Below are 12201 nucleotides of genomic sequence, written 5' to 3'. Positions count from 1 at the left end.
TGATTCACCTATTGAGGGACATCTAGTTTGTTCCCTGTTGGGGCTGTTACAGATAAAGCTGCTGTGGCAATTGTATGCAGTGTTTTTGTTGTTGTTGTTTTGAGACGGAGTCTTGCTCTGTCACCCAGGCTGGAGTGCAGTGGCATGATCTTGGCTCACCGCAGCCTCCACCTCCCTGGTTCAAGCAATTCCCCTGCCTCAGCCTCCTCAGTAGCTGGGATTACAGGCACACACCACCAGGCCCAGCTAATTTTTTTGTGTTTTTAGTAGAGACAGGGTTTCACCATGTTGGCTAGACTGGTCTCAAACTCCTGACCTCAGGCAATCCTCCCGCCTTGGCCTCTCAGAGTGCTGGGATTACAGGTGTGAGCCACTGTGCCCGGCCAGTTGTATGCAGTTTTTTTTTTATGAGAACATGAGTTTTCATTTCTCTATGATAAATGACCAGGAGCATGATTACTGGGTCACATGTTAGGTTTTAAATTTTTTAGGAAACTGCCAACCCAGCCTGATGGCTCACACCTGTAATCCTAGCACTTTGGGAGGCCAAGATGGGAGGATTGATTGAGCTCAGGAGTTTGAAACCACCTAGGCAACTTGACAGACCCTGACTCTACAAAAATACAAATTAGCCAAGGGTCATGCCGCACACCGGTAGTCTCAGCTACTTGGAGGAAGCTGAAATGGAAGGATTGCTTGAGCCTGGGAGGTCAAGGCTGCAGTGAGCTGTGATCATGCCATGGTACTCAACCTGGGCAACAGAGTGAAACCTTGTTTCTAAAGAAGAAAAAAGAAACTGCCACTGTTTTTCAGAGTAGTCGTACTATTTTACATTCCTATCAGCAGTGTATGAGAGATTCTTTTTCTCTGCATTCCTACCAGCATTCTATATTGTCTCTTATGATTTATTTTTATTTTATTTTTGGGAAACAGAGTCTCACTCTGTCACTCAGGCTGGAGTGCAATGCGCGATCTTGGCTCACTGCAACCTCGGCCTCCCAGGTTCAAGCACTTCTCCTGCCTCAGCCTCCCTAGTCTGGGATTACAGGCACCTGCCACCACATCTGGCTAATTGTTTTTTTTTTTTTTTCGTTTTTAGTAGAGATGGGGTTTCACCATGTTGGCCAGGCTGGTCTTGAACTCCTGACCTCAGGTAATCCACCCGCCTCAGCCTCCCAAAGTGCTGGGATTACAGGTGTGAGCCACCGCGCCTGGCCTCTTTTATTTTTTATTTTAGCCATTCTAATAGGTGTGTAGTGGTATCTCATTGTGGTCTTTTAAATTTGTTGAGGTTTATGGCCCAGGGGTGATCTATCTTGATATGTATTCTGTGGGTGCTTAAATGTGTTTTACTATTGGGTGGAGTGTTCCATAAATGTTGATAAAATTGTTGGTTGATGGGGTTGTCAAGTTCTTGTATATCCTTGCTGATTTTCTGTCAAGTTATTCTGTCAACTGTTGAAAGAGTGGTGTTGAAATTTCCAACTATAATTGTGGAATTGTCTATATCTCCTTTCAGTTCTGTCAGTTTTTATTACACATAGTATTCAGTTCTGTTTTTTGGTACATACACTTTTAGGATTTCTGTGTCTTTTTGGTGGATTGACCCTTTTATCATTATGTAATGTCCCTCTGTCCCTGTCAGTTTTCTTTGCCGTGAAGTCTACTTTATTTGACACTATACCCATTCTACTTGCTTTTGATTAATGTTTGCATGATATATTTTTTATTCTTTTGGTTTCACCCTACCTATGTCATTATATTTCAAGTGAATTTCTTGTAGACTGCATGTAGCATATGATTTTTCTTCTATACCATTCTCATTCTTTTAATTAGAGTTTTTAGACTGTTTTCTTACATGTAATTATAGGTAATGTTAGGCCTTAAGTCGGCCATTTTAGTTTTTGTTTTCTGTTCCATTTTTTGTTTTCGTTTTCCTGCCCGTAAGTGGGTTACTTGAACACTTTTTTTAGAATACAATTTTGGTTTGTGCATAGTGGTTTGAGTTGTATCTCCTTGTATAGTTTTTTAGTGGTTGCTCTAAAATGTTACTTTATATAACTTATCACAGTCTCCTGGTATCCACATTACCCTCTTCCACCTCTAGTGTAACTATCTATGTACTCTGACAACCACATTAGACAGTGTTGTAAGTTTTGCTTCAAATATAATTTAGAAAACAAGAGAAGGGCCGGGTGCAGTGGCTCACGCCTGTAATCCCCGCACTTTGCAAGGCCGAGGCGGGCAGATCACTTGAGGTCAGGAGTTCAAGACCAGCTTGGCCAACATGGTGAAACCCTGTCTCTACTAGAAAAAATACACAAATTAGTTGAGTGTGGTGGTGGGCGCCTGTAATCCCAGCTACTCAGGAGGCTGAGGCACGAGAATTGCTGGGACAGGGGTGTGTCTTATTGCCAGGCGGGGGTAGATTTCCAGGCTAACCACATGGTCTCTAAATGGCACAACAGGATTGGGGGTTGGGAGCCTTATTACCACTCATCGGGATTGAAGTTTTAGTTTTCCACTTGGCCTTCTTCAACACCACCCCACAAATAACTAAACATTTGAGGAGATAGCCACCTCACAAAAGGCAACAGTGGACAACATATACTTTCTGAAGCAGAATTATTGGAAGAGATAAGTTAATATGTGACTAATATATGTAAGGAGTTATGGTTGGTCAGATATTGATATGAAACAACAGGAAACTGTTATTTAAAAACCCAGAAGTATTAGTTATAGAAAATATAATAGCTAAAACAAAGTAATTATGGAACAAAAAGTAGAAGGAATATGGCTAAAGAATTAACTGGAAGATTAGAATTAGGAATTCTCTCAGAAGGCATCAAAAAAGCCAAGAAGTATAGAGGACAGAAGTAGAAACAGTAGAGCACAATTAAGGGTCATGAAGGGAAAGCTGGCTACTCGGGAAGGCGTTTGAGCCTGTAGTGTGCGATGATCAGGCCTGTGGGTAGCGACTGCACTCCAGCCTGGGCAACATAGTGAGACCCTGTCTCTCAAAACTTTTTTCAATTTTTAAAAACCATGAAAGGAAAATGAGATAAAAAACAAGGAAGTAATTTTTTTACATAATGGAGGATAACATTTCTAAGAATTAAGGGAAAATTGAAAGGCCTCAGTTTGAAAGCATTCACATGGAGTCTCAACTGGGAGCAATAAGGAAAACTCACATCTAGACACATTATAATCAAAGACAGAAAATCTTTCTTACTTTTAAATTTTATTCCATTAGTTGTTGGGGAAGAGGTGGTTTTTGGTTACAAGGGTAAGTTCTTTAGTGGTGATTTCGGAGATTTTGGTGCACCTGGCACTTGAGCAGTGTACACTGCACCCAGTGTGTAGTATTTTAATCACCCCCACCCTCACCCTTACCCCGAAGTCCTCAAAGTCAGTTATATCATTCTTGTTTTTTTTTTTTTTTGAGACTTGAGTCTCACTGTCATCCAGGCTGGAGTACAGTGGCATGATTTTGGCTCACTACAAGCTCCACCTCCCGAGTTCAAGTGATTCTTATGCATCAGCCTCCCAAGTAGCTGGGATTACAGGTGCCTGCCACCACACCCAGCTAATTTTTATATTCTTGGTAGATGTGGTTTCACCATGTTGGCCAGGCTGGTCTCGAACTCCTGACCTCAAGTGATCTGCCCACCTCAGTCTCCCAAAGTCCTGGGATTACAGGCATGAGCCACCGCGCCCAGCCCAATTATATCATTCTTATGCCTTTGTGTCCTTATAGGTTAGCTCCCACTTATGAGAACATACGATATTTGGATTTCCATTCCTGAGTTACTTCACTTAAAATAATGGTCTTCAACTCCATCCAGGTTAGTGCAAATACCATTATTTTGTTTCTTTTTATGGCTGAGTAGTATTCCATGTTATATATATACCACATTTTTTTTAATCCACTCTTTGGTTGATGAGCATTTAGGCTGGTTCCATATTTTTGCAGTTACAAATTGTATTGCTGTAGACATGTGTGTGCAAGTGACTTTTTCATATGATGACTATTTTGCTTTGGGTTGATACCCAGTAGTGGGATTGCTGGATCAAATGGTAGTTCTAATTTTAGTTCTTTAAGGAATCTCCATACTGTTCTCCATAGTGGTTGTACTAGTTTACATTCCCACCTGCAGTGTAAAAGTGTTCCCTTTTCACCACATCCGTGCCAGCATCTATTATTTTTAAAGTTTTAGTTATGGCCATTCTTGCTGGAATAAGGTGGTTTCACACTGGCTTCAATTTGCATTTCCCTGATAATTAGTGGTGTTGAGCATTTTTTCATGTTTGTTAGCCATTTGCATATCTTGAGAATTGTCTGGTAATGTCCTTTGCCCTCTTTGTGATGGGATTACATATTTTCTTCTTGCTGATTTGAGTTTCTTGTAGATTCTGGTTATTGGTCCTTTGTTAGATGGATAGTTTGTGAATATTTTCTCCCATTCTGTGGGTTGTCTGTGTACTCCGATTTTTCATTTGCTGTGCAGAAGCTTTTTAGTTTAATTAAATCCCATCTATTTATTTTTGTTCTTGTTGCATTTGCTTTTGGGTTCTTGATCATTAACTCTTTACCTAAGCCAACAAAAGACAGAAAATCTTAAAGGCTTCCATAGAGAAAATCCACATCCACTGCAGAGTTTGAGGCAGAATCAGACTAATGTGAGACATCACAACATGAATCTTTGCTTCAAGAAGTCATTAATGTTTTTAACACATTGGAGGACAGAACATAGAATTTAAATGTTAGGACATTATAAGAATGTCCTCAGGCATCCACAGCTTCAGAAGGTCTGACACATACAGACTCGTGGGTGCACTCCCGTGTTTATTGCAGCAGCCGAGATAGAGAATCAACCTAAGTGTGCATCAGCAAATGAAGGGATAAAGAAAATGGGATATATATACACAATGAAATACTACCTAGTAAAAACAAATCTGCCATTTGCAGCATCATGGATGAACTTGGAGGACATGTTAAGTGAAGTAAGTCTGGACAGAAAAATACTGTGTGTTCTCACCCACAGGTAGGAGCTAAAAAAGCTGATCTTATAGAAGTAGGCAGTGTAGATGGAATGAATAACTTCTAGTGTTCTATGACACTATAGGCTGACTATAATTAACAATTTATTGTAGATTTTCAAATTCTTAGAAAACCAGATTTTGAATGTTCCCAGCATAAAGAAATGAGAAATGTTTTGAGGTGATGGATATGCCAATTATCCTGATTTGATCATTACACATTGTATACATGTCTTGAAATACTGTACTCTATCCCATAAATACATACAATTATATGCCAATTAAAAATAATAAAAGCAGGCCGAGTGCAGTGGCTTATGCCTGTAATCTTAGCAATTTGGGAGGCTGAGGTGGGAGTATCTCTTGAGCTCAGGAATTCAAGGCTGCAGGGCACCATGAGTCACCACCGCACTCCAGCCTGTGCAAGAGCGTCTCTAAAATAAAAGTGAAAAAAGAATAGACACACTACAGACTCAGATAAAATGTTTGTAATACGTATTTGACCGAGGACACACACATAACCAGAATACATAAAATAATTGCTACAAATCACAATTTAAATGTAATAAATATTTGCAGATTTAAATAGAGACATTCCACAAGAAGATACCCAAGTAGCCAATGTGCACATGAAAGAGTTTTCAGTATCACTGGTCATGAGTAAAATGCAACATTAAACCAATAAAATACCACTTTACACTCACTAGAATGGCTAAAATTAACAACAATACCAAGTGTTAGCAAGGATAAGGAACACCTGGAATTCTTAGACATTGCTAGTGGTAGTCTATTACAGTAAACAACTTTGAAGAACTGTTTGAGCAGTTCCATTCCTATGTATATACAAAAGAGAAATGACAACTTACGTCCACAAAAGTAGTGACTTCTACAAGTATATTCATAGCAGCTTTATTCATAATAGCCCAAAACTGAAAATAGACTGAATGTCCCTTAACAGGAAAATGGATATACACATTGCAGTATTTTCCTATAATGGAACAGTATTTGGTAATGAACCACTGACATGCAGTGACCTGTATGAATCTCAGTAGCGGGCTGAATGGCAGAAGCTGGACCCAAAAGACTACATGGTATGACTCCACTGATACGAAATCCAAATTTGAACAAAACTAGTCTGCGGTTATAGAAGTCAGAGCATGACTGAGAGAGACTGTAACCAGAAAGGAGTACAGAGACTTTTTCAGTCGGGGGGAAATGTTCTATATCTTGTTTTGGATGGACATTACAAGGATGTATATAAATGTTGAGACTCAATTGAGTGAGAAGGGGCCCACATCTGGTAATAGCCAAGTAGCTCCTACCAGACCATTCCACGCACATATAATAACTATAAATAAAAAATAGAAAACTTCCCATAAGCTGCTGGAGAGCAACAGAATCAGACAGATAATGGGAAAGTGGGTGACACTTGGATAGAGAGAGTGAAACAGTGAATTTTGTTTGTATGGCTTGTGGTCTGAGGGCAAACCATAGCCTGTACCATGCAGAGCAGTGAAAACTCAGAAATGTGCTGCTATAACTGTTCTGTCCAGCTTGCAGAACAAAATAGCAGAGGTTGGGTTGACTATTGCAGCTGGAAATTGAGGGGATACTCACAGGAAGAAGAGAGTGAGCCGAGATATTCTGCACACTCTGTCCAAACCTTCCTTTAGCTCCTAAACTACACATGTGTGTGTTAGACTTCCAGCAGTCCAGCTAAGGCTAAAAGAATTGAATTGAAATTTCAGCTGCCTTTGACTGCAGGCAAGCAGTATGCAGTTTGAGTCTAGTAAAGTTATCTGCCTATTAGCATGAATAATCAATATTTTTCAGCAACATTTTAGAATCCAACATTTTTGGAGCATATCATTTGTCCAGAATATGATCCAAAATTATTCAATAAAGAGGCAGATATTACCCATGCTCAAGAGAAAAGGCAGACTGACCCAGAGATGATGCAGACATTGGAATTAGCAAGCAAGGAATTTAAAGCAACTCTTAATATTATACTATAGGATGTAAAGGAAAGTGCTCATAATGAAGAAAGTGCTAAGAAGTACACAAGAGAAGTCCAAACTAGAAAAAAACCAAATTGAAATTCTGTAACTGGAAAATTAAATACTTGAAATGGATGGGCTTAATAGCAGATTGGAAGTTACAAAAGAGTTACTGATTTTTTTTTTTGTTTTCTGAGACAGAGTCTTACTCTGTTGCCCAGTTTGGAGTGCAGTGGCACTATCTCCGCTCACTGCAATCTCCACCTCCTGGGTTCAAGCAATTCTCCTGCCTCAGCCTCTAGAGTAGCTGGGATTATAGGCGTGTGCCACCAAGCCCGGCTAATTTTTGTATTTTTAGTAGAGATGGGGTTTAACCAGCCTTACCATTTGGCCAGGCTGGTCTCAAACTCCTGGCCTCAAGTGATTCGCCCGTCTTGGCCTCCCAAGTGCTGGGATTATAGGCATGAGCCACCGCACCTGGCCAAGTTACTGACTTTTAAGACAAAAGCCAGTTATCTGGGGAAGAGAAAAATAAGATTGAAAATAATGAATAGCACCTTAGGGCAATATCGAAAGATCTAATGTACAAATAATTTTTAAAGTCCAAGGACAAGAGGAGGGAGGCCCCCCAAGGAAAATATTTAAATGAATAGTGGCTGAAGTATTTTTATATTTGGTGAAAGACAAAATTTGTAGGTTCAAGAATCTCGGCTAACCTTGAGCCTAAGTGATAGGATATGGATGTTCACTGTACAAGTCTTGCCATTTTTTTCTCTGTGTTTGAAATTTTTTATAATGTTAAAAAAACAAAATCCTCAAAACAAAACATTTATATTGAAAGAAGCATTAAGAAGTACTCAGACACAAGTCGAGATGAAAAAACATTTATATTGAAAGAAGCATTAAGAAGTACTCAGACACAAGTCGAGATGAAGTAGACAGAGATACAGAAAGTGAGAGTGGCTAAAGTATCTATAAAGTTTATTGCTACCTTAAAAGCCTCAAAGGAGAGGCTGGGCGCGGTGGCTCAAGCCTGTAATCCCAGCACTTTGGGAGGCCGAGACGGGCGGATCACGAGGTCAGGAGATCGAGACCATCCTGGCTAACACGGTGAAACCCCGTCTCTACTAAAAAAAAATACAAAAAACTAGCCGGGCGAGGTGGCGGCGCCTGTCGTCCCAGCTACTCGGGAGGCTGAGGCAGGAGAATGGCGGGAACCCGGGAGGCGGAGCTTGCAGTGAGCCGAGATCGCACCACTGCACTCCAGCCTGGGTGACAGAGCCAGACTCCGTCTCAAAAAAAAAAAAAAAAAAAAAAAAGCCTCAAAGGAAATATAGTCTATAGCCATCTACAGCTAAAATTCTAAGTATCAATATGAGGATGGGATAAGGGAGCAAAAGATAAAAAGAAGCAACATGTTGAAGCGCTGGTGGAAAGATACTGGTAAATTTAAGAAGCTTATAATAGTATATGAAGATAAGAATGAATGCTAATATACCAGTAACCACCTTAAGAACAAAGATATAATCTAAACCTTTTTTTTTTTTCTTTTTTGAGATGGAGTCTTGCTGTATCACCCAGGCTGGAGTACAGTGGTGCGATCTTGGCTCACTGCAACCTCTGCCTTCTGGGTTCAAGTGATTCTCCTGCCTCAGCTGCCTGAGTAGCTGGGATTACAGGCATGCACCACCATGCCTGGCTAATTTTTGTATTTTTAGTAGAGACGGGGTTTCACCATGTTGGTCAGGCTGGTCTCCAGCTCCTGACCTTGTGATCTGCCTGCCTCAGCCTCCCAGAGTGCTGGGATTACAGGCGTGAGCCACCGCAGCTGGCCCCTTAGGTGATTCTTAAAGCGGGGAAACTAAAGCACTAGGCTTTGGGACTGTCTTCTCAGGCATCCTCCTCAATTCCCAGAGGAGGGATCTGAGACTCAGAACAGGGAGTCGGCAGGGCTGCACAGCCGCTGGTTGAAGGCTGGGAAGGAGCCAGATGTTTTCTAGAAGGGCTCATTCTGTCTCACTGTCCCGGCCTAGCAGGAGGTGGCAGCATTGGTTCTGAGTTCTTGCTACTGCTTCTCTGGATTGGCCTTACTCAGGGAGTGCCTGAGTCGTCTCATGGGCTGGAATCCTGGTTACTGGAGGGCAGAGACAGAAGTCTTCTACCTCCTGCGGAGCCCACTGCAGGCACAGAAAACCTAACATTATTTGGCTCTATGCTGTCTCTGTTCTGCAGGGATTCCACACATGACACTTTTTTTTTTTTTTTTTTTGAGACGGAGTCTCACTCTGTCGCCCAGGCTGGAGTGCAGTGGCCGGATCTCAGCTCACTGCAAGCTCCGCCTCCCGGGTTCACGCCATTCTCCTGCCTCAGCCTCCCGAGTAGCTGGGACTACAGGCGCCCGCCGCCTCGCCCGGCTAGTTTTTTGTATTTTTTTTTTTGTAGAGACGGGGTTTCACCGTGTTAGCCAGGATGGTCTCGATCTCCTGACCTCGTGATCCGCCTGTCTCGGCCTCCCAAAGTGCTGGGATTACAGGCTTGAGCCACCGCGCCCGGCCGACACTTTTTTTAAATGCAGACTTTTTTATTCAAATATAATGTACATGCATAAAAGTGTACCAATAGAAACTATACAGTATAATGAATTTTCACAAAGAACCCACACCCGTTTAACCAACAAACAGGTAAGAAATAGAACATTACCACACTATCCTTCTGCTCCAGGACAACCTCTTTCCTGACTTCTACCACCATAGGATGGTTCTGCCTATTTTTAAACTTCATAAAGGTGGAATTATGTATTTTTGCATGTCTAGCTTCTTTCAACATTATGAAAGTATATAGATGTATTACATACAACATCTATTACATCCATGTTGTATGTAATAGATCATTTGAAATGTTATTTCATATGATAGTTTGGGATTGTTGTAAATAATACAACCATGTACATGCCTTTTGGTTAATACATGCACACATTTCTCTTGGAGGAGTAGAATTGTTGGGTTGCAGGATATGCTCATGTCCACCTTTAGCATACTGCAGAACTGCTGACCAGAGAGGTTGTAGCCTGTAGCACTTTTCAAAGGAAATTTTTGATGCCAAGGAGCCTATGTTCCAGTAAAACAAGAATTGGAATTCCTCCTCTAGTGGCACTTCAGCTAAGGAGGAAGTTACTCTGGAAGCCATCAGCAGGCTGTAGGATAGGTTCTGTTCCTATTTAGGTGCCAAGAGCTACATATGCATATCAGTGTGCACATCTAAGTGAATCGACACACTTTCAAGTCTCTGCTACTCTGAGTGGACAGGTGTGTCTTCCAGAGGATTATTAACAGATGCATTAATTCATGTCTTGGCACGAAAAGATGGCAGACTCAAAGGGTACATTAGAATTGGTGAAGGGACAATTTAGTCAGAGTGAAGGGAAACACGGGGCTTTGAAGCTCCCGGGACACAAACTCAATGCTTCAGCAAGGCCCCAGTGAGCTCATGAAGCCGGGAGGAGCCTTCGCCATCAGGCGCCATCCCTGCAGCCTCCAGAAGCACACCTGTCCCCTCAGAGCCCTGTGGGCTGCCACAGGCCTTGCACCCATAGGCCTGAAGGAGCAGTGTTACTGGGTTCTGGGAGAGCTGTAGCCATGGAGAGGCTGCAGAGAGAGCTGGGTGAGTGGGAGGTTGGAAATAAATACTTCCATCTCTTCTCTTACCTCTCATCGCCTGCTGGAAGCCAGAGGATAAGGGACCCAATGCAGTTCATATAGGTCAGCCTCCTGGGGTAGTTTCCTAGGATGCAAAGCAGGGACATGAGGGAGAAGGATGGATCTGGAGGGGCAACCAGAATATCTGACCTGACAGATGTATTTTTTAGCTGGGCATACATATTGAGAGGAGAAATGTTGGCAAGTATAGAAAAGCATAAAGAAGAAAAAGAATATCTATAATCTCATCAACCAGAAGCGTCATCTGTTGACATTTTAGTGTGTTTGTTTCTAGTCCTTTTCCGTACGTATTTTTCAGTAGTTGGGATCACACCGTGCAGGTAGTTTTTTACTAGTTTTTGTAATGAGTTGGCACCAGAATTCCTCTTGGGGAAGAGAGCTTTTGGTTTGGGGAAGATTCCTTGAGAAACTGGAATAGATGACATGGCTCTGACTAAACAGTAGCTCAAGCCAAGGATGGTTAGTATCTCTGTAGGAGAAAGTGGATTTGTTTATATTTACTGGTGCTTTTGAAGAGAAGGTGGCTAAAAAAGCATCCTGATGGTGGGGTGGCCAAGGGGCAGGTTTAAGAATGGCCTACAAAACTGATGACTTGTTCTCCCATTTTTCCTACCACTAGAATTACCGTGTTGTGGAAGACTTGGGGGAGGTCCCTTTCTCAGGGAAGGGAGACCCATCCCCTGTTGAGGGACGGGCATGTAGCCTAGTCCTGGCTAGTGAGTTTTAAGGGGACTGTGCCAGAGGCTACTGGGAAGGGTTTCCTCCTGATAAAAAGGGAGGGGCACATGAGGAGAAATTCTCTGCCCTGCATTGACCTCTGTTTCCTGCCCCAACTTGCAACTTGAAGAGAAAGACCAAGGATTAAGAATTAGGACTCTTTAGCCAGGCGGGCACACTGATACATGCCTGTAAACCCAGTTACTCAGGAGACGGGAGGCTCACTTGAGACCAGGAGTTCAGGACTGGCCTGGGTAACATAGTGAGACCCCTGTCTCCAAAAAACAATTTTTTTTAATTAGCCAGACATGGTGGCATGCACTAGTCCCAGTTACTCAAGAGACTGAGGTGGGAAGTTTTCTTGAGCCGGAGAGTTCAACACTTCAGTAAGCCATGATTGAGCTACTGCACTCCATATCCTGGGTGACAGAGCAAGACCCTGTCTCAAAAAAAAAAAAAAAAAATTAAAAGAAGGCCGGGCGCAGTGGCTCACGCCTATAATCCCAACACTTTGGGAGGCCGAGGCAAGGTGGATCACAAGGTCAGGAGATCAAGACCATCCTGGCGAACACGGTGAAACCCTGTCTCTACTAAAAATACAAAAAAATTAGCCGGGCGAGGTGGCAGGCGCCTGTAGTCCCAGCTACTCTGGAGGCTGAGGCAGGAGAATGGCATGAACCTGGGAGGCGGAGCTTGCAGTGAGCCGAGATGGCGCCCCTGCACTCCAGCCT

General features: G+C 42.4%; 1 protein-coding gene across 31 annotated transcripts in view; it reads left to right on the top strand.

The window, feature by feature from the left end:
- Nucleotides 1-12201, top strand: part of KANSL3 (KAT8 regulatory NSL complex subunit 3) — an 88132-nt gene that overhangs the window by 50332 nt on the left and 25599 nt on the right. For 20 of the 31 annotated variants that reach the window (XR_013402425.1, XR_013402417.1, XR_013402422.1 and 17 more), the window contains one exon: nucleotides 3758-3845. The exons of 7 other annotated variants lie outside the window; for them this stretch is intronic. Coding sequence is in view for 4 of the 24 variants with exons in the window: in XM_077958461.1 (XP_077814587.1) it covers nucleotides 3758-3775 (18 nt within the window). In the remaining 20 variants the exon portion in view is untranslated. Of the gene's footprint in view, nucleotides 1-3757; nucleotides 5351-12201 lie in introns of those variants that run through there. 4 more of the 31 variants (XM_077958461.1, XM_028831492.2, XM_077958471.1 and 1 more) reach the window with 1 other exon arrangement.

This window comes from Macaca mulatta, chromosome 13, assembly GCF_049350105.2.
Source record: "Macaca mulatta isolate MMU2019108-1 chromosome 13, T2T-MMU8v2.0, whole genome shotgun sequence".
In the NCBI taxonomy this organism is placed as follows: domain Eukaryota; kingdom Metazoa; phylum Chordata; class Mammalia; order Primates; family Cercopithecidae; genus Macaca; species Macaca mulatta.
This window is presented reverse-complemented; position numbering and strand designations above follow the sequence as displayed.